The sequence below is a fragment of the Podarcis cretensis genome (assembly GCF_951804945.1).
Source record: "Podarcis cretensis genome assembly, chromosome: 15".
Taxonomy (NCBI): Eukaryota; Metazoa; Chordata; class Lepidosauria; order Squamata; family Lacertidae; genus Podarcis; species Podarcis cretensis.
Window position 1 is genome coordinate 17355589 of NC_137185.1, and position 23214 is coordinate 17378802.

At 45.9% G+C, this 23214-nt stretch overlaps 1 protein-coding gene across 1 annotated transcript in view; it reads left to right on the top strand.

Annotated features, from left to right (window-relative positions):
• KCNJ5 (potassium inwardly rectifying channel subfamily J member 5) overlaps positions 1–22730 on the top strand; it is a 42650-nt gene extending 19920 nt beyond the window's left edge. The window contains exon 4 of the mRNA XM_079954567.1: positions 21909–22730. Within this exon, the coding sequence (XP_079810693.1) occupies positions 21909–22285 (377 nt within the window). The 3' untranslated portion in view covers positions 22286–22730. The remainder of the gene's footprint in view (positions 1–21908) is intronic.
• The last annotated feature ends 484 nt before the right edge of the window (positions 22731–23214 follow it).

The following is a 23214-nucleotide window of genomic DNA, read 5'->3' on the forward strand; positions in this document are numbered from 1 at the left end:
CTCATGATAGTATATTGGATGGAGGAGGACTCAGATGGTAATCTGTATTCCTTCACTTCAAAATGTGGCAAGCCAGTACTGCTGTTTGGGGGGTTCCTCCTGCCCATTCTGTTGAATGGGAATCTGCATCCAATGGGCCCCCAAATCCTGGCCTGAAGTCACAACCTCATATTTCACTGAAGAGACCAAGGTATCCCAGCCAGTATATTTTAATTGAACTCAGGAGTGTGAATAACTGCACACAAAAGCCACAGTGTTCATGTGTGTCACATGCATTTTAACCTGCTTCACTTTAAAGTATACATGAGCAATGACTGGAACAGAGTTAGTCATCAAACCAAAACAAATGTTAAAATTCTCAAATAATTGCTCATTTTCGAGTTTGAATGTGCAGATCCCAGATCTCACAAATGAAGCAAGTGGCTGGATTCTGTATTTCTGTGGCTTGCAATCAAAGTTAGTCCTACTCAGAGTAGACCCAGTGAACATAATGGGTATGACCAACTTAATCTAATGTTAATGAGTCTCACAGGTACTGACTCTCAGGGGCTGAGGCAGTTTCAGCCCCCCCAAATGTACCGTATTTTGTGAGGAGGCTGGGCCCCCACAACTTTCTGTGGGTGTTTGACTCTATTCCCTGGCTCCTTGCATCCTGATGTCATGTCACACACACACACACACACACACACCAGTCCTCTGGAGAAGCTGGCACCTCTGATGCATCTACTCTGAGTAGAACCTAGTTGGATACAACCTTATGAAACTTGGGCTTATATTGAATGTTAGTCCTCCTCAAAGAAGACCCACTGAAATTAAGGAACATGACCTTATTGTGTCTGCTCTCAGCAGAATTAAGTTGGGTACAACTTTTCATGATTCTTGTGTGTTCTCATCTCTTAAGGTTCAGCCACATTTCTACAATTGCCATTTGTTCTGATTCAATGGTAAACAGTGGATTATCCTAGGGAAAGCAGTGGGACCCCAAAAAATTGCTCAGACACGGACCTGGAAATTTTGGACCTGTGCCTGGAAGTGTGGATAAGGATAAGCCGAAGAACAAGCCCAAAGATTTGCCATACAACAGAGAAAACATGTCATGTGTTGTGTCTTTGTTAGATCTATCTGCATTAAGGATTTAATGGCTCTCTCTGTTGTTCAAAAAAACCAAAGCACAGATGATAGTTCCTTCAGGCACAATCCATCTTTCTGGACTAAAGCTGAGAATGGTCTGCAGAAACCTGATTTATCTCCTTCAGGGATTGGGAACCTGTGGCCCTCCGGAAGTTGTTGGTTTCCAGCTCCCATCAGCCCCTGCCAATGGTCATGGACAATGGGAGTTGTAGTCCAACAACATCTGGAGGGCCCCACAGGTCTCCCTTCCCTGATACAGTGGTACCTCGAGTTAGATACGCTTCAGGTTACATACGCTTCAGGTTACAGACTCTGCTAAACCAGAAATAGTACCTCAGGTTAAAGAACTTTGCTTCAGGATGAGAATAGAAATCATGCGGCGGCAGCAGGAGGCCCCATTAGCTAAAGTGGTGCTTCAGGTTAAGAACAGTTTCAGGTTAAGAACGGACCTCTGGAACGAATTAAGTACGTAACCAGAGGGACCACTGTACTCATTGGAAACAGCATTATAATGAGCCAAGTGGTTGTTCCTTAAAGGCCAGTGTTTTCTCTGAGTGGATCTCTGGCAAAGGTCTCTCTCATCTCCTGCTACCTACCTCAGTCCCACTGACGGGGGAAGGCGGGTGTGGGGGGTGCCGTCCGTACCAGGTGTCAGCAGTTAGGGCGGGTGACATCACTGTGCCACCCCCACCCCCCACTTGCTGAGTGGACGGTGCCCCCGAATGCTCACTGCGCAGGTGGCGGGCCACTAGGGATGATGCTGCTGCTGGTGGCTAGTGGCGCCCCCACTTGCTGCACAGGCGGCGGGCAGCTAGGGACGCTTGTCGTGTGGACAGCTAGCCCCGCCCCCGCAGGCCAGCTAGCCTTGCCCCCACACCCCTCCGGGTGCCGGGGCAGGTAGCTCCGCCCCTGCTCAGTCCCACCGAACATGGGACTGTCCTGTTATCATTGGATTCCATCATGGCTAGATTATGGCCTGAGATTGCGAGGGTAGTTCAAAACATCTGGAGGGAACCTGGTTTTGGAAATGCTAATTTAATTGACTGCTAGGGAATGAGTTTGAGGCTTCCTGCATGCAAAGCAGATGCTATACCACAAAGCTGTGGCCTTTCTCCACTTAGACACTTCCCTGAACCTTCTGTCATTTAGATTTTCAATATTTATAGAAAGAGGGAACTTTTAATCTGCCTGTGTGGGGTGGCTTTGAATTCATAGCAGCGCTGAGAGCAGTGTGACCTGTGCTGTGTTTTAATAAGGCTGTGTTGGTTCTGGTCTTCTGAGGTATTTAACCATCTTCTGCAGAGAAGCTCACAGGCATCCTTTGATTAAAAAAAATCTGCAGCAAGGACCTGGTCCAGCCAGCCGGGAAAACAAAACTTTCAGTGTTAATTAAGCCCCAGTGGGGGAATTCAGGGTTGGCTCAGGGAAGCTCACCCAGCTGGGAAGTGATTGGGCACACCTGAGACAAGACGGATGCTGGACTTGGTACAGGAGAAAATATGGGCCAGCTGTAGATGTGTGTGTGTGTGTGTGTGTGTGTGTGTGTGTGTGTGTGTACACACACACAAACACAGTTCAGGCCGGAAAGTTGAAATGTTGAAAAGAGGCAGTGATGGCAACCAACTTGGACGGCTTTAAAAGAGGATTAGACAAATTCATGGAGAGGGAGGGGACTATTGATGGTCACTGGCCATAATGGCTATGTTCTGCCTCAACAGTTGGAGGCCTCAATGCTTTTGAATATCAGTTGCTAGGAGAGGGCTCTTGCACTTGAATCCTGCTTGCAGGTTTCCCACAGATTCTTCTAATGCTCTTATGTCTGCAAGCATGACATTTTTGGACCTAGTGGCCAAAATTATGGGGCAAGAAGTTTTTCTCCAGAAAGCCGTGCTACACACGGGCTGTTGGGAGATAGGAACTCCATTTCTTCTTGATTCACATGGAGCTGTCAGCAATTCAGACAAGTGTCTGCACAGACTTCATTTAAAGAACATAGGAAGCTATGTTAGTGTTGTCTACACAGACTGACAGTAGCTCTCCCAGGTTTTAGAGTCTCCCTCTGCCCTACCTAGAGATGCTGGAGGTTGAAACTGTGATCTTAAGTCTGCAAGCAGGTGCTTCACCTGGTTGACTCTAGCAACAGATTTATCCCAATTCCCACTGAGATCCTTTAACCAGAGTTGCTGTGGATTTAGCCTGGGCTTGTAGGCAAGAGAAACCCAGACTCTGCCACATCTACTGAATTAGTTATTCTGAAATAATTAGTTGGTGTCAGTGGTCCATAATAACAAAGGAAGCTGCACTAAACAGAGCCAGCCAGGTCGCAGCATCACAGGTCTGTGTGTGTGTGTGTGTGTGTGTGTGTGTGCAGGATTGCACCACTTCCCCAAGCTGTGCTGGCAAGTGGGCAGTGCTTTGTCACACACCGAGAACCCACCATGGGCTCACTTTTCTGTGCTTGCCACTGGGGCTCCTAAAAAGCAATGATTTGGCCCCAAATCCACACAACGGAGCCAGTAATTTGAGCAGGAAATGAGTTTCAGTGAATGTATCCGACTTACTTTGATGTATCTGGCCAGCACCTGCTCTTCATACCCTGTGAAACTGGGGGTTCTCAAAATGTACTTAAGAGGTTCTGGGAATATTCCAGAGTAATGCAATAAAAACTGGCTTTGCCTAGGTTGGAAGGCATCAGCAAACAACAACCAGAAAGGTCACTCGACAGCACAGGGAAAGGTCGCCCTGTGTTTTCACAGCAGCTGCCTCTGTCTGCTCCCCTGTCAGTCATAGTTGCTGTGGTGGAACACAGGAAGGTGGGAGCAGGCTGGATTTCACCTTGAATCTCTGGTTTTACAAGGGCGAAGGAGTTGCTTTTACAAAACTAAGATATGGGATTCTGGACAAGGCAATGGGTCAACTGGTTACTGGAAAATCTTACACTTGTTGATCATACCCACACACCATGCATTTAATGCACCAGGCCTCCCCACCAATAACCTTGGGAACTGTAGTTTAGGCCCCTCATATATATATATAAATATATATACAGTTCACAGTACCCTAAGAAACTATAGTTCCCAGGATTCTTTGGGGGAAGGATCCAGGAGTTTTAAAACATATGGTGTGGATCAGCCAACTTTTCCTTCGGCTATCGGAATTAGGCACTTTATTTATTTTCAGAATGAAATCTGGTACATTCCCCCCCCCCCATTGGATGCAGAAATCTGTTGCCAGACTTCATGCTTCTAAAGCCATCACACACCAGGAGGTGTGGCAGAACCTCAGTGCCTTACTAGTCTGGAACCCAAGAGCACTTCCATGTCAGACCAAGGCTCCACCTGGTTCATGGATGGCCAAAATGAAGACCTCCATATGTTGGGTTGTGGACTACAACTTCCACAAGACCTGGCCATTGGACATTCTAGCTGGGACTGATGGGAGTTGTAGTCCAAAACATCCAGAGAGCAGCACATTGTCTATCCTGGGTCTAGTTCAATAATACATTTTGTATTGGGACAAGGAATGACGCATTGCCCCGTGATTGCGCCACTGGCCACTGTTAATCAGTGGTATTCTACCCATATGTACATGGAGGCTCCATCATGACTAACAGCTGCTGATAGACCTCTTCTTCTCTAGGATCTCCCTATAAAGCCCTGAATCCAATGTCTTTCTGAATGGAAACGTTCTGATGAACACAGATTTCTCCTATTTATTTGAATAACTCAATGCAACACAATGGTTGTTCTTAAGGAATTCTCTCCCCTGCTGAAACTTCCATTAACTCTCTCTTGGAGGCTCCACCAAAAAGCCACTTCTGTGACCTCTGTACTGCTAAGTGCAAGAAGATACACAAAGAAAGTGCATTTGCAAAAACTCTCCTCTCTTTTTCAATTCACTTTAAAAAAAAGATTAAAAGCAAACCTTGAGCCGTTGTGCTCAAGTTTACTGCCTGAAACTTTCTGGCACTTGTAAGATTTCAAAAGAAGCCAGTTTGATCCGATTCCCTGCTTTGTCTATTAGGCAGCTGTGTTATTTATAGAAAAGGAGTGGCTGTTGTGCCTCCACAAGCAGTTCCAAATTCTGTCAAGGTGAGCAGAAGGAAAACGGGTCACCATGAGAACATCAGAAGGTCTTGGGTGCTGGATTGAGCCAAAGGGAGCCCATCTAGTCCAGCATCCTGTTCTGACAGCAGCCAGCCTGTTGCCTCGATGGGAAGTCCACAAGTAGGCCTTGCACACAGCAGCCCCTTCCACAATTATGAGTCCCAGCAGATGCTGGTCTCTAGGGGCATTTTCTGCCTCTGGGAGTAAAAATTCGAACTGCCAAAGCTTCTCCTGATGTTATTGCGGACTGCATTTTGGAGGGAATTTGTCTCAATTTGCTTATATGGGGAAGTAATCAGCTGACGCATCCTGTCAGCACTAGCATTTCTGCTTGCCAAGCACAACTTTCCCCTCTCTCCTCCTTGCACACACACACCCTGTGCCCTCCCCAGATCTGCTCCAGAGTCTTGGGGGAATCCCTGAAACAGATTTAGGGGGTGCATGGGGGAAGGGGAAGAGATGGGGAAGAATGTTCCACTGTTCAAACAAGAAACCTTGCACTGTCTAATCTTTTTAAAACCATATAGGATGGTGGTCCTGTGGCAGTGAGTTCCATAGTGTAACTATGCATTGCACTGTGCCTCCTTTTGAGCTGGATCCTTCGTCTGACCCATCAGGGTTCTTGCTGTGTTCTCATGCCTGAAAGCATTCGGTCAGCCACGTGAGAGGACAGAGGAGCATAGTGAAGTGCCTCCTCCTGAATCAGATCATTGGGACCCCTGGCTCAGTATTGTCTACATTGACTCTCCAGAGTTTCAAAAATGGTTCTCTCCCATCACTTACCTGGAGAGAGCACTGTAGATTGAACCACAGAACTTCTGCAAGCCAAGCAGGGGCTTTACCACTGAGCTAAGACCCATCTCCTCTATTAATACTATGGAAACAGGATCATAGAATCATAGAATCATAGAGTTGGAAGAGACCACAAGGGCCATCGAGTCCAACCCCCTGCCAAGCAGGAAACACCATCAGAGCACTCCTGACATATGGTTGTCAAGCCTCTGCTTAAAGACCTCCAAAGAAGGAGACTCCACCACACTCCTTGGCAGCAAATTCCACTGTCGAACAGCTCTTACTGTCAGGAAGTTCTTCCTAATGTTTAGGTGGAATCTTTTTTCTTGTAGTTTGGAACCATTGCTCCGTGTCCGCTTCTCTGGAGCAGCAGAAAACAACCTTTCTCCCTCCTCTATGTGACATCCTTTTATATATTTGAACATGGCTATCGTATCACCCCTTAACCTCCTCTTCTCCAGGCTAAACATGCCCAGCTCCCTTAGCTGTTCCTCATAAGGCATTGTTTCCAGGCCTTTGACCATTTTGGTTGCCCTCCTCTGGACACGATCCAGTTTGTCAGTGTCCTTCTTGAACTGTGGTGCCCAGAACTGGACACAGTACTCCAGGTGAGGTCTGACCAGAGCAGAATACAGTGGCACTATTACTTCCCTTGATCTAGATGCTATACTCCTATTGATGCAGCCCAGAATTGCATTGGCTTTTTAAGCTGCCGCGTCACACTGTTGGCTCATGTCAAGTTTGTGGTCAACCAAGACTCCTAGATCCTTTTCACATGTACTGCTCTCAAGCCAGGTGTCACCCATCTTGTATTTGTGCCTCTCATTTTTTTTGCCCAAGTGCAATACTTTACATTTCTCCCTGTTAAAATTCATCTTGTTTGTTTTGGCCTAGTTCTCTAATCTGTCAAGGTCGTTTTGAAGTGTGATCCTGTCCTCTGGGGTGTTAGCCACCCCTCCCAGTTTGGTGTCATCTGCAAATTTGATCAGGATGCCCTTGAGATGTTTTGGTTTGAGCCAGCAGAGCTCTTCTTATGTCCAGCCTTTCATAAAGAAGTTTGCAACTCAAGACTCCTTTGGTGGCTTTTTGAAAGGGGACCAAGGAGCATGATCTCCAAGAGGTGAGCATTGTGTGCAAATCAATTTCCTCCTTTCACTGGCATTTGGTGACATTAATTATAGCTTCCACCCTTGACGTTGGCTGTCTTCAGCTGAGGCTTTCTGTGCATGCTTGGCAGGTTAAGCTGTTCTTAACCTCACCAAGAGCTTCTCCTCTCCATTTATGACAATATTTCCCATCTTATTTTTGTTTTATCATCATCATTATTATCACTGGCTATTTTTAACAGTGTGGTCATCATTCTGACCCTAAAGCAAAGGACAGTGTACCAGCCACCGATAATATTGCAGCACATCCAAGTGGGGGGGGGGGACACACACACAAACTCTAAAAGCTGGTTGTCTTGCAGGAGTGCAACCCTAATTTATCAATAATTCCTGCTTAGGGTGCCCAATACTTGGTTCGGTGATTATCTTCCACATACAAGCCATACCATGCCATTCCTACTCACCATCTTAGGCTACATGGAGAAAGCGGATTTGTTGTTGTTGTTGTTGTTGTTGTTGTTTAGTCGTGTCCAACTCTTCGTGACCCCATGGACCAGAGCATGCCAGGCACTCCTATCTTCCGCTGCCTCCTGCAGTTTGGTCAGACTCATGTTTGTAGTTTCAAGAACACTGTCCAACCATCTCGTTGTCTGTCCTCCCCTTCTCCTTGTGCCCTCCATCTTTCCCAACATCAGGATCTTTTCCAGGGAGTCTAGTCTTCTCATGAGGTGGCTAAAGTATTGGAGCCTCAGCTTCAGGATCTGTCCTTCCAGTGAGCACTCAGGGCAGATTTCCTTCAGAATGGATTGGTTTGATCTTCTTGCAGTCCATGGGACTCTCAAGAGTCTCCTCCACCACCAAGAAAGCAGATTAAGAAAAGTTTTTCTCCCTCTCTCGTAACACTGGAACTCATCCAGTGAAGTTGAATGTTGGAACTCACTCCCGCAGGAAGCAGCAGTGGCCACCAACCTAGATGTTTTGGACATATTCATGGAAAAGGCTATTGGTCAATGGCTATTGGTCATGATCATAGGAATTGTAGAGCTGGAAGGGGTCATGCTAGTCCATGCTAGTCCAATGCTTTGCCCATCATGAGGCTCAAACCTTGAGATTAGAGTCTTATGCTCCTAACGACTGTGCTATCCTCAGGTTATGCTCTGCCCCCACAATCAGAGGCAGTGATGCTTCCAAATACCAGCTGCCAGCAACAGCAGAAGGGGAGAATGGCCGCTGTGAAACAGACTTCCCATTGAGGCATCTGCTTGGCTGTTGTGAGAACCAAAGGCTAGATTAGATGAGCTGTTGCCTCTTGGGCTGATCCATCAGGCTCTTATGTTCTTAAGTGAATGGGTGGTGATGGAGAGCACGAAGAGAGGATGGACCAAGACAAGAGGAGCAGTGGGGGGCCCTGCAGGGATGAAGCCCTCAGCAGGGGCCCAAAAATGTTCCCCCCTCCTCACTGATGGCCCTGACCATCAGCCGTGCCTTGAAGCTTAAGAGTAAGCAGCAACACCACCCCCTCACCGGCTCCTCATCATTTTAATTGCGGCTAGCAGGTCCCAGACGCTGCTTCGGGTGGGTGCTCAGACAGCCAATTAAGACTGCGGTTGTTACGATGATTTTTGCCATTTGCATTGCTTCATGAGCTCCTGTCAGCAGGATTAAGAGCTACAATATAGTCGGCAATCACAGGGGGGTAATAAAGAATATCTAAGCATCATCAGGGTAGCATCAACTGGATCCTAAGATTCAGCTGCATGTGTGAAGTTCGTCTCACCCGTTCTTTGACACATCTATCCAGCACAGCCGGGACGGGTAGATTTCAAGTTTTGCAGGATCAACGCTGCTGTTTTGCAGTGACCCCCACCTCCTCTGAGGTCCACTAAATAACAAGGACCCGTAGCAAAGCAATGTCCCAGGTGTGAGGCCAAGCTACACCTGATGCAGCTCTTCTGGCCAGTTTTATGCTGAAGTAAAAAAAGAGTCATGAGGGCCTCGTATTATGAACTGGTGCCCTGCACCACTTTCAGCTGAAAAGCAGTCTTTCTCTCTCTCTCAGCTGACCCTTAGGTGCTATTCACTGCAAAACAGCACCACCTTCATGGGAAAACAGCAGGCAGGGGAGACTTTTTGAGGTGGAAAACACTGTGTGGGGGACATTCTGAGCTGGAATCATGTTGTAGACAGGGACCTCAAAGCCACTTTATTATTTTTATTTCCCTTTAACATAAAAGTGGCTATTTTAAGCATAAAAGAGCCAGTGTGGTGTAGTGGTTAAGAGAGGTAGTCTCGTAATCTGGGGAACCGGGTTTGCGTCTCCGCTCCTCCATATGCAGCTGCTGGGGGACCTTGGGCTAGTCACACTTCTCTGAAGTCTCTCAGCCCCACTCACCTCACAGAGTGTTTGTTGTGGGGGAGGAAGGGAAAGGAGATCGTGAACCACTTTGAGACTCCTTAAAGGGAGTGAAAGGCGGGATATCAAATCCAAACTCTTCTTCTTCTCTTCTAATGAGAGAGAGAAAGAGAAACCTGAATAATGTGGTGTGCAATCCAACCCTTAAAATTAAGGAAGAGAGTTCCTCAGGATACTATGCTCAGTTCTGGGATTTGTTTTCAGATTTAGGACTAAATTCAGGACAGACAAAATTATTTTCCTCTTTTCTCCCCCAACTTTCTTCATTTCAGCTTCGTGTGTGTGTGTTTGTGTGTGTGTGTGTGTGTGTGTGTGTTTTCATAGAATCATATAATTGCAGGGTTGGAAGGGACCCCAAGGGTCATCTATTCCAACCCCCTGCAATGCAGAAATCCCTGACAGATGACCATCCAACCTCTGCTTGGAAACCTCCATTGAAGAAGAGTCAACTGGCTTCTGAGGGAGTCCACTCCACTGTCAAACAGCTCTTACTTATTCAGGACGGATAAAAGAAAGTACTTCATACAGTGCATAGTTAAAGTATGGAACTCCCTCCCACAAGAGGCCATGAGGGCCACTGACTTAGATGACTTTAAAAGAGGACTGGGCAAATTCATGACGGACAGGACTATTGAAGGCAACTAGCCACAATGGATAAGTTCTGTCTCCACAGTCGGAGGCACCAGTGCTTCTGAATACCAGTTGCTGGAACCACAGGAGGGGAGAGGGCTCTTGTTCTCAAATCCTGCTTGCAAGTGTCCCACAGGCATCTGGCTGGCCATTGGCCTGATCCAGCAGGCTCTTCTTGCATTTGTAGTGGGAGACTGAGACTATTTGGGAAACACAAAGTCTGAAAAAGCAAGTGGGGCTACCTCTGCTCTGAAGACGTTCTGCTTTGTTCCAGTTACTTGATGAATGACTTGGCTGATTCAATTAGAGAACATTAGAAAGTACCGTTTTGTCACCCTTAAGTCATCATTCCATATGATGAAACAGTCTGCACATCGTCTCAGACTTTCTGGCAGATACTGCCTGCCTGCCAAAACTCCCACCCAACCAGGGTCTTGTTGACAATTAGCCAGCCGTTATTTTTAGTGATGCTGACAAAATTCACAACTGAAGGACATGAAATATAGGCTTGAAGTGCAGAAATGTTCACTGCCTGGAAATACTCATTCTTATTGCAAAAATTTATCAAGCAGAAATGCAATGAGATCTTAATTAATTGCAGACTACCTTACAGGGTGATATCTTTTTGCAACAGCATTAGTCAACATTCATCAGATGAACCTGATGACACCATGCTCAGAACTGGGTGATGGAACCTTTCCTTTCAGATGAAAATATTCCCAGTTGCCAAAATTAGCTGGACGTTTTAATTGGCGGGGACAGAGGAGTGGATCCATGATGTTTCTTGCTCCACCTCATGAGCCCTACTACAAACAGTTTTCCAGAAGTTTCTTGGGAAAATTCTTGCATGTTTAGTAACTCATTTCATTTCTTGTGTGCAGAGCTGGCCTGCCCATGAGGTGGGCTGAGGCAGTTGCCTCAGGCAGTGGAACCCCCTGCCACCAGTAGAGAAGCGGTGGTAGCAGCAGTGGCTTCTGGTGTGATCTTGTGCGCTGCATGAAATCTTGCCAAACCTCACTGAAATTTTGCAAGATCTTGGGTACTCCACAAGATCTCACGCGAGCTCTGTAAGATCTCACCAGATCCTGCCACTGCCATCATTTCATCGGTGCCACTGTGCAACCCAGAAAAATAGGATTCAGCTAGGGTGGGGTGGGGACACTTCAGGTGGATGGACTTAATACCTTGATTGTGTGCCGGTATGGGTGTGACCAGGTGTGTAGTCATGGGAACCTCCAGGTCCACTCCTGGATTTGGTTTAGGACCTGAGACTCTAAGGCAGTGGGAGACGTAGAACCATTTCAAGCCCCTTGTCAGTTGTTCCTTTCGTTTCCCACACAGCAGCGGTAGGACCTGTGAGGTGTGGCCTGGAAAAATGGGCGTGGCCTAAGGAGTGTTCTGAGGTCCATATTTCAAGGGCCACATTTGACCTCCAGGCCTGAGCTTCCCTTTCTTGCTCTAAGACTCAAAGAGCAGAAGGTAAATCAGGGCCTACAAGTAGATCTCAAGATGTGTTGCCATAGACAAGGACTTGTCCATGTGAGATGTGCAGAATTAATTGGAAGCTGAGCACCAATTACTTCCCAACATCTGTTTGAAGTGAAAAACAGAGGAGCAATATTGACTTTTTCAGAGTCTGAGATCTCAGTCAGATTAATCAGTGCAAATGGGATACGATTGCAAGCCAATTTGGAACTCTTGAGGGAAGGAGAGAAGCAAGCTTATTTGTTTCCGTGCTCAGTGATGACCGTTTGCTTATCACTGTATTAGCAAAGCCTTGGGGTTGCAGCCAATGCCTTCCCTACTCAGAAGACAGAAAGCTGGACTAGATGGTCCTTTGGCCTGATCAAGCAGAGCTCTGCGCCCTGCCATGAACTCCCTCGCTGGCCTTTAGGCAAGCTACATTCTCTCTGCCTCGGCCCCTCCCTCAGCTGCAATGCACGGCTAATTATGCTGACCTACTTTGAAGGGTTGCCAGAAGGATTACTGAGATAATGAAGGTGAAATGCATTCAAAACTCTAAAGTGCTATATAAATGTGAATGTGTGTGTGTGTGTGTGTGTGTGTGTGTTGAGAAGGAGGCTGGCAGGAAGGTCAATGGCCATACCAATCTATTTTAAGAAATGCCAGGAAGGCTGTTTGTATATCGATCTGCAGTTACCTGGGGGACAGATGAGGCAGCCATAAGTTCAGCTTCTTAATTGCTCCATTGATTACATCCTTTTAGAAAAAGAGGCGGGGGAAGCAGGGAGCATTTTGCTCGTAGTGCAACAAGTTCCTGATAAGGGGGGTTATGTCAGGAAATCAAGGCATCTGGTCGTGATGTAGGATATGATCTGGACAGGTGTAATAAACTCTGGGTTATGTGGTGTTTCAACCTGGTTTCGAATCTGCACGTGGGGCAAGGACCTGCAGCTAAAAAGTTGGTTGTGTAATTCTAAACCAGTAGGTGCCCTCTTGGTCTCATAATTCTTTCATTTATTTAGGAACATAAATAATAGAAAGATAGAATTGTAGAGTCGGAAGGGACCCCAAGAGTCATCTAGTCCAACCCCCCACAAGGCAGGACTACACAGCTAAAGAATCCCTAACAGATGGCCATCCAACCTCTGCTTAAAAACCTCCAGTGAAGGAGAGTCCACCATCTTCCAAGGGAATCTGTCCCAGCATCAAGCAGATCTTACTGTCAGAAAGTTCGTCCTAACTCTGAGCTGGAATCTCCTGCCTTGTCAACTGAATCCATTGGTTTGGGTTTCCCCTCTGGAACAGGAGAAAACAAGCCTGCTCCATCTTCCATGTGACAGCTCTTCAGATACTTGACATCGCCTCTCAGTCTTCTCTTCTCCAAGCGAAATGTAGCCACTTCCCTCAACCATTCCTCATAAGGCTTGGTTTCCAGTCCCCTGATCATCTTGGTTGCCCTCCTCTGCACACCTTACAGCTTGTCAATATCCTCCTTAAATTGTGGTGCTCAGAACTGGACACCAGACTCCAGGTTCCTCTCAATATCAGTGCATTATACAACTCTATTTTTCCTTTATGGAACATTCCACAGAATGGGGAGCCTCTCTCTTCTATCATGGAAATCAAAATGAGCCGAGTACGGACAGTTGCACAGATTTAATTGGTAACCGAGTCCCCAAAAGCTCCTGCTTTCTAACACCCTTTTGATGTAAGAAGTTGAACAATATTGACTTTTTCAGAGGCTGAGGTTTTAGTTAGATTAATTAGTGTAAATGGGGTACTAATTTTTACAACCATGCAAAATTATATTTCAGAGACTTTGATGCTAATGAAGGACACACACTGCCTAATTAGAGGAGCGATAGTTAGAATATTTATGACTCTTCCACTCGGGCAGGACAGCAGTGTCCACAGCGCCATCCCATCAGAGACAAGTCTCTTTGATCATCCACGTACCCTCTATGAGGGGAAATGGATTCCTATTTGAAGGACTAGATAACTTTTCAGCACACTTAAAAAAAATAATTGCACTCAGCGTGTGAGTAGACAGAACTTAGAGGTAATAGAATCATGGAACCAAATGGTTGGAAAGGAGATCGGACCTCAACTTAACCCAATGCAGGATCCACAGTACAGGATGCAACCACAGGAATTTGCTCCACAAGAGGCAGTGATGGCTATCAACTTGGATGGCTGTAGAAGAGGACTGGAGAAATTCAAGGAAGAGTAGGCTATGCACATAATGCTTCTGAATACCAGTTGCTGGAAGCCACAGGAGGGGAAAGGGCTCTTGTGCTCGGGTCCTGCTCGAGAGTTTCCCACACGCATTTGAGTGGCTACCATGAGAACCTGGACTAGGCATGGGGTGGTGGCCTTCAAGCCTAGGAGACACATGCCATCTTCCAGGTCTACCTTTCCTTCGGAACTCTTCCCAGGCCACACCTCTCAATTTGCATCCAAAATTTGTCCTTGAACTCTCATCATAAAGAGGGGAGAAAGAAGGTGCATAGAAATTAGGATAATGTGCAAAGGTAAAATGGGCATCCATTGCCCCTCACACTTTTGCTTCTGACTCCACCCACTACTGGCAGAAGGTTGCACAGAGGGGGATGAGGACCTCAGGCTGAAAACTAGGACCAGAGAGAGCTGGATTCAAATTCACACTTAGCTATGGACAGTGGCATAGCGAGGGTTGCCAGGACTCTGGGCTGTGCAGAGGGGGGCAGGTGGGTGGGAGGGAAATGGATGGAGTACACATGCACTTTCCACTGCCTAATGGCATCCACATCACCCAGAAGAGTCGTCCCATTGTCTGGAAAGGTCACTTCCTGGTTCGCATGGAGAAGCTGTTTTCAATGGAGCCCAGCAATGGAAGTGTGCAGTTCTATTTAGGCTGCACTGTGTGTTGACGTTTTGTGCCTCTAACAATTTTGTGCTTGGGGCAACTGCCCCTGCGCACCCCCATGCTACACCACTGGCCATGAAGCTTACTCTGATCTTGGGTGATGAATCAAGGATGATGATGATCAAGTTATCATCTGCACAGACGTTTCATGTATTTGACCCATGAATCTTTCACTCCGTGTGGTTTTTTAACTTTCGGTGTCATGTCAGCATAGCACATACATGTGTCTCTCCGCATTGCTCTCAGAGTGTTCCTTCAGATGGAAACTGCACATCAGACCTGACCCCTGGGGTCTCCAGTCCACTGCTGTGTGGGTTTTGAAAAAGGGGGTGGGGAGAAAAGTCCCAAATACGGTGGTTGCACTGCAGGCAAAAGGCAAAGTGACTGTTCCCGTCTGTCCTCAGTGAAGCCCAGCACTTCTCTCTTCGCACCGCCTCTCTCTGCCTCCGTTTTGTTTGGGAAAACAATTAACTGGGAAAATAAGAAATGCTTTGAGGAGCTCAGGCTGGAGAGAGTCGGCAGCTTCCAAAGCCGAGCCCTTAATGAAATCTGGAGCGGGCGAGGACACGGCTGTGCTGCTTTTGGAGGGACATCGGGGTTGCCAGGCGCCGCATCCCTGTGCGATTAACTCTGATGCACATGTGCTAAAAAGGAATATCTGAATGACATTATGGAGCAATTACAACTGCTTCAATTGTGCTGGCTCTGGGTGTCCCCCTGGGGTTACAAGGAAGCAGGCTTTGGCAGAAAGACAGCATTCAGGGCGGTGAAAGCTCTCCATTGTTCCCATCGTGAATGAAGGCTTACGGCCACTGATTTGGCTGTGGAATTCCAAATCAGAATAAGGATCTCCCTTTGGGGCAAGAGCTGTTCCAAGAACTGGCCGGAAGGCAGGCAGGGATTCCCCTAGGATGCTGAAGAACTTGGGAAGTCTCTTTTCCTTTTCCTCTCTGTGATTTTATCTCAGGGTCAAGCAGCCACACCAAGACCACAGGTACAGCAACTAAAAAGCTGCCTTATATCAAGTTAGGCCCTTGAGCTCAGTGTCGCCCATACTCACCTGCCAGTGGCTCTCTAGGGTCTCAGGCAGGAAGTCTAGTGCCAGCCCCACCTGGAGATGCCAGGGGTTGAAACGGACCTTCTGCACGCAAAGGAGATGCTCTGCCACTGAGCTATAGCCTTTCACTGCCTACCGTGGAATAGAAAGGCCCAGGCATGTAGGTATGGTGTCAACAGACCAGCCCTACCATTAGGCAGAGTGAGGCCACTGCCTCAGGTGACAGATGGAGGGGCACAGGAATAAGGAGCTGCCTAATACTGGGTCAGAGCATTGGTCCTTCTTGATTGATTTGATCTATTGTATTTCTATTCCGTTTTGCCTTTGAATGAATCCCATAAAAACCAGTGATACCAACAATGGGGGAATAATGGTTGTTAAAATTCAGCTGGATTTAGCTGAGATGGCGAAGTTGGCATGTTTGATCAGAGAATAGTCATTGTCAATATTTACTAAAGATTGAAAACCTCTTATAGACTTTTTTCATGAAAAAGAAAAGGAACTTACGATATTTGGATTTCAGGATTGAAGGTAATATTGGTTTATAGAAAGTGGCTTTGTTGGGTGTTATCTTGGAGGGGATGTGCTGAACAATTTTCTATTTTTAGCTGACAGATGAAGAATCAGAAGTTCTCTTTTTATTCTTTTATTCTTTATTCTTTATCCTTTCTTCTTTTTCTTCTCCTTTGCCTTCTCTTCTTCACTGTTTTTTTTTTTATTTAGGTTAGGTTTTTTTGTATTCTTTCTCAGATTTCAATAAAATCTATTTTTTAAAAATAATAACAAAACAATTATGGTCTCTAAAACACTATCAGCAAACAAGCAACTAAAAAAATTAAGCTAAACACTATTATGTTGATACACACACACTCTCCCCCTCCACCGCCCAATGACTCATAATCTTTTACTCTGTTCAGCCTGTTCAGTTCATTAAAACACACAAACACATCTGCTGCACAAGGAGGGCCCTGCTCTAATATAAATACCAACAGCAGAGGTGTACTTTAACTTATTACTTATTAAGTTGAACCTGTGCCCCATCCTCCCGACAGGTGATGTTTGAGGTAGTCAGCAAGAGCAGCACAAAATCAGAAGAAATGCAACAACCTCCTTGTCCTTGGGCTTCCTCAGCTGCTGGGGCCTCTGCTGCTGTTGCTGCTGTTGCCAATAGCAATGCATGTCCGGCGGGTGGCAGCTGCAGAAGCTCAGGCTCGATGACCTGGGTCAACACTAAGAGATCTGGTGCCAGGCAGAGAAGCAGACTGGCAGTGGCACTCCAGATTATTAGAAAAGGAACTTTCTCCCAGCTCTACCTGGAGACGATGGGGATTGAACTTGTGACCTTCTGCATGCAAATATAAATATACCCACAGAATAACTGGCTGTGTTTAACTATATAATTCTTTAAACATCATATAAACATAACTCTCTTCACATTATCTAATTGAGTAGAAGCAATTAAGGACCAACATTTAGAACAGGAAATACAAATAGATCAGTTCTTATATACTTAATGTCCAAATAGAAGCTTTCGTGTTCCACATATGTACAAATGAATCCCTTTTTTTAAACGTGATGTCCATATAAAAGCTTTTTGTGTTCCACATTTGTCTTCGCGAATACCAGTGTCAAAGGTAACAACTTTAAGGAGCAGTACTTGCAAAAGATGAACTTTTCTTTGTAATGTTCCACATCTGCCTTTGCAGATGTTGGTTGTTGTATGCAGTTGCTGTATGCAGGTATCAGACGAAGGATACGAAAGATCTTAACATGTGCCTTTGCAAGATATAGTTGTTGTATGCCGGTGTCAGGCGAAAAAACTTAAACGTGACATGGATTCCCAGAATAATACCTTGTTTCGCCCTGCTGAGCTTCGTCAGCCCAGCATACTCATATTTTGTGTATCAGAGACATGGAACGAGTGACATGGCGGATACCAAAGCAGATGCTCTAGCACTGAGATATGAATATATGGGCATAAGTCGAGCCTTCTGGATGAGGCCCAAAGGGGCCCATGTTTTGCAGCATCTTGTTCTCCCAGTGGCCACCCAGGTTCCTGTGGGAAGCCCACAAGCAAGATCGGAGTGCAAGAGCAACACCATACCTTCCAACATTTATCTGATGAAAATAGGGATGTCCTATTTTTTAATAATAATAATAATAATAATAATAATAATAATAATAATAATACCCCACCCATCTGACTGGGTTGCCCCAGACACTCTGGTGGCTTCCAACATATAAAAAATCATAATAAAACATGGTGTGACTTTCCTTTTGTATTTCCATTATCAAAGATTTGTGATCCGAAAATGTCCTGGGATTAATTTCTATTTTTTTTACTTGAGGTTCCAACTCTTTGGAAATCTATAAAGAGTCAATTCTTGAACTGCTGTTATAAACATAAGAATAATAAGTGAACCATTTGTCAAACAAATGTATTACTCTCCATATATCTATCAAATTTAAAGTTTGATCCAATACAAAAAAAGTCTTTGATGATCTGCCTTCTTTTGTACCTTTTTTATGGCTGATCTGTCCTTTTCTAATGATGGAACTCCATTTAAGTCTCTCATTAAAATCATCTTTTGGTTCGTGTATTCAAGTAATTCTGTTTCCATTTTTTTAAAAAAAAACCCTGCTTTTTTCTCATTGGGGGCATATATTCCCACCAACATCACCTTCTCTCCCTGAATTTTTATTTGTATTATTCAGATGTGTAGTTACTTATCTCCTTAGCCCAGGGTCATATAACTCCATACCTTTCAACATTTCTGCAATGAAAATAGGGAGGTCCTAAGGAAAGCAGGGACATCAAATCAGAAACTGGGATGGCTTTGGTAAATCCAGGACTGTCCCTGGAATATAGGGACACTTGGAGGCAACACTCTCCCCTCCTACAAAAAGATAACACAAGGAAATCAAGAAGAAATTACAGCAGTATGTTAAACCATGCAAAAGTTAAAATACTAAAACAGCTTAAAATTCCCTCAACTTCCTGTCTTTCTTGTTGTTGTTTAGTCGTTTAGTCGTGTCCAACTCTTCGTGACCCCATGGTCCAGAGCACGCCAGGCACTTTTGCCTTCCACTGCCTCCTGCAGTTTGGTCAAACTCATGCTGGTAGCTGCAAGAACACTGTCCAACCATCTTGTCCTCTGTCGTCCCCTTCTCCTTGTGCCCTCCATCTTTCCAGGGAGTCTTCTCTTATCACGAGGTGGCCAAAGTATTGGAGCCTCAGCTTCACAATCTGTCCTTCCAGTGAGCACTCAGGGCAGATTTCCTTAAGAATGGATAGGTTTGATCTTCTTGCAGTCCATGGGACTCTCAAGAGTCTCCTCCAGCACCATAATTCAAAAGCATCAATTCTTCGGCGATCAGCCTTCTTTATGGTCCAGCTCTCACTTCCATACATCACTAATGGGAAAACCATAGCTTTAACTATACAGACCTTTGTTGGCAAGGTGATGTCTCTGCTTTTTAAGATGCTGTCTAGGTTTGTCATTGCTTTTCTCCCAAGAAGCAGGCGTCTTTTAATTTTGTGACTGCTGTCACCATCTGGAGTGATCATGGAGCCCAAGAAAGTAAAATCTCTCACTGCCTCCATTTCTTCCCCTTCTATTTGCCAAGAGGTGATGGGACCAGTGGCCATGATCTTGGTTTTTTTGATGTTGAGCTTCAGACCATATTTTGCACTCTCCTCTTTCACCCTCATTAAAAGGTTCTTTAATTCCTCCTCACTTTCTGCCATCAAGGTTGTGTCATCTGCATATCTGAGGTTGTTGATATTTCTTCCGGCAATCTTAATTCCGGGCTTGGCTAAATAAGGATGTTTTAGCAGGCACCGAAAAGCTCCTACCATTTATGCCACCATCACCCTGGTTGTGCCAGAATGCGGATGCTTCCTTGACCTACTTATTAGGAGAAGAACCCCGAATACCAGCCCAACCTCCTGCTTCCTGAGCAGGGCCCACTCGCCCGCTTCAGAACATCCTGGGCTTTCTTTCCTCCTCTAGCACATTATTTTTTCAAAGCAGCCTCTGCACTTCCTGGTTCCTGAGCTTGCTGAGAGCCAGAATGCCGTGACTAACACTGTTCGTGCCCAGAAGTCTGCTGTAACAGAAGCCTCCTCTGCCAGCCTGCTGAAAAGCGGTCCAGCTCCGCATCAGACAAGGAGCCGCATCCTTCCTTTTCTCTCATCTCCAGCATGTTCTCTAGAAGTGGCTTCATCTGCTAAATATATGCTTATTACATTGCTACCTTACTTTTTCTTCCCATCATGAAATTGAGAGTGAGCCTGCACACACTGGTTTACCTGCCCGTGAGATCACCTTACCCCATATATGCCCACTCAACCACTTTGATTGGAGGAAATGGCACTGTTACAGGTGCCACAGAACCTCAACTCCAAAGATCATGTAAGAACTCGATCTTTCAGTATGGCGGCAGCTACACTTTGGAACTCCCTGCCACTTGACATCATGGTGCTCTTTTCAGCACCTGCTAAAAACATGGGGTTTTTTTGCTTAGGCAAGCCTGTCCAGATGTTTAGAATCCGATGCAAGTTTTGATCTATATTTTTCGTCTATTGTTATTTTAACTTTGTGAAAGTTTTAAGTTATCGTTAATCTTTCTTATTGGTATTTTTATTGCTCCATCCTTTTTTGTAAACTGCTTTGGGGGGCGGGGATGGTGTGGTTTTTTTTACAGTCAAGCAGTGGATAAATGTTATGAAATAAGTAAGATAAATACATCCTGAATCTGAATTGGGCCAATTGGGGCTTTGGCTGAGTCAGGTTGAGGCAATCCTGTATCGCTCTGGGTTGGGTTAGATTAGGGGCCCTGGAGGAATCCAAGGTAGTCAGATAGTGAGGGCATGGGGTGGAGAGAAAGAGAGTCAGGCAGCCTCTAAGAGCAACACTGGGCTGTTTGCACAAGGGCTTTTAAACAGCTCTGCACTGTGCTTTGGCTGCAATCCCTTCACTCTGCCCCTGACCAAGGCTACCCCAATCCATGGTGCTGTTTGAGGCAAGTCAAGGGGGTGCTCCCTGCCATTCCAACCTGGTACAACAACAACAACAACAACAACAACAACAACAACAACAACACAGTGGTGCCTCGCAAGACGAAATTAATCCGTTCCATGAGGCTCTTCGTATAGCGGTTTTTTTCGTCTTGCGAAGCAAGCCCATTGACAGCTTAGCGGATTAGCGCTATTAGCGGTTTAGCGGCTTTTAGCGGATCAGCTGATAAGCGGCTTATCAGCGGATCAGCTGATAAGCGGCTTAGGGCTTGGGGAAAAGGGGGGAAACCCGCAGGAACTCGCAAGACATTTCGTCTTGCGAAGCAAGCCCATAGGGAAATTCGTTTTGCGAAGCGCCTCCAAAACGGAAAACCCTTTCGTCTAGCGGGTTTTATGTCTTGCGAGGCGTTTGTCTTGCGGGGCACCACTGTAATAATAAATTTGTTATTTGTACCCCGCCCATCTGGCTGGGTTTCCCCAGCCACTCTGGGCGGCTTCCAACAATAGATTAAAAGTACTGTATGTTAAAACATCAGTCATTAAAAACTTCCCTAAACACGGCTGTAAATTAATCTTGCTATTATGTTGGTGATGGGATAATGTCTTACGACCTCCTGAGGACAGGCGGCTAGCTTAGGGTGTCTAAGGAAGGTCACATGGCACCCATGTGACTGGCACCCAACATATCTGCCGCCTGAAGCTGTTACCTCACCAAAGAGAACGATAGGGACCTCAGCCCTCATAAAGTAGTCACAGAAAATATATGTGTTTGTCCAGTGAGAAAACAGCTAGTGCACTTAGTAGAGAGAAACCAAGGGAGAGATCCTGAGGTTTTGCAGCAAAGCTGCGGGAGGAGCCTTGGCCATTTAAGTCCTTTGTCGTGTCCCAATCATCATATGCTATTAAAACGATCTTCTTGTGCAATCAAATGTCCTGCTTTTGCTTGCCAAGAGGCATGGTCAGTTCATTGATGCTTGTGCTTTTTGTTGAAACATCAGGAACCTTTAAAAATATAAAATACTACTACTACTAATAATAATAATAAGGCTTGTTAAGCAAATCATTTTTCCATGTCCTGAAGCAATCAGGTATGGAACGGCCATGAACTGCTTTTAAACTTTTTTAGAAAAGGAGGGAAGTTTAGAAAAGGTGGGAAGTGTGAGCATCTAAGGCGGCTTAACATTAAATCCCTTCTTGTTCCTTCACCGAATCCCCATGACGACACTCTCTCTCTCTCTCTCTCTCTCTCTCTCTCTCTCTCTCTCGTCTCTCCCCTTCCTCCAGGAATGACTTGCCAGGCTCGGAGCTCCTACATGGACAAGGAAGTGCTGTGGGGCCACCGCTTCACTCCCGTTCTGACCCTGGAGAAGGACTTTTACGAGGTCGACTACAACTCCTTCCACAGCACCTACGAAACCAACACGCCAGAGTGCTGTGCCAAAGAGCTGGCAGAGTCGTTCCGCGAGGGGCACCTGCTGAGCCACCTGTCCAGTGCCAACCTCTTGGGGGGAGAGGAGTCGGAGAAGTCGAAAGAGGAAGAGGGGGAGGAAGAGGGGGTCGTCCAGGAGAAGGACGGGAGCAAAGAGGAAGGCCAGGAGCCGGCTGAGTTGAATGGAGCCAACGGAATGGCAGGGGAGCTGAAGGACAGCATGTCCTTATAACACAGATTTGGGTCAAACTATTGAAAATTCAGGTGCATCTACCAGGGAAGGGGCCCAAGGAGAGCTGGGAAGGTGGACTTAAGACTAGAGGACCATGCTCTCATTTCCAGTTGTGTGACTGAACTCAGACGGGCCTGAACATCTGTTTGGGCTTCTCCCCTCTTTCCTGCAAAATGCAATTACTACAGGGACTTACTCACCACTTTGAGATCCATGGACACCAACAAATGTTCTAGACGAGAAGTATTATGATTGTGATGACCTTAACTAATAGTGACGTTTCACAAGTGTGTGCTTTGAATGCCTCCCTTCTGGCAGAGGGAGGGCATGTATTGTGGGGGGGGGGGAACCCTCTTTGGGGAATGGAATGTAGCTGCGAATCTTCTCCTTCATTAATTTGGTGGATTGTAGACACTAATTTGCTGAATAAAAAGAGAGGAATGGAGTGTGCGGGGGATAGAGATGCTTTCTAGAGACAGCCAATGCGTGACTTTCCTTTTGAACTGATTCATGAGGTACATAATTAAACTGTGATGGCTATCAACTTGAATGGTTTATAAAAGTTCATGGGGGAGAGGAATATTGATGGCTATTCAGCACCATGGCTTCACTCTTGGTGGCGACCTTCCCAGGGAGTCCATTCACCGTTGAACAGCTCTTGCTATCAGAAAGTCCTTCCTAGTATTGAGTTGGAGTCTCCTTTCTTGTCATTTGAAGTTGTTGGTTCGGTTCCTCCCATCTGGAGCAGCAGAAAACAAGCTTGCTCCATCTTCCATGGGACAGCCGTATCATCCCTGAGCCAGGTGACATTAACAGTCCAAGCAAGAGACTGTTGACACCATCTGAGTACTTTAACCCCATTTTTCCCTTTAAATGTCACAATGTATTAATGCGATTTCACTTCATTTAGAACTTTCTCACACCAATCC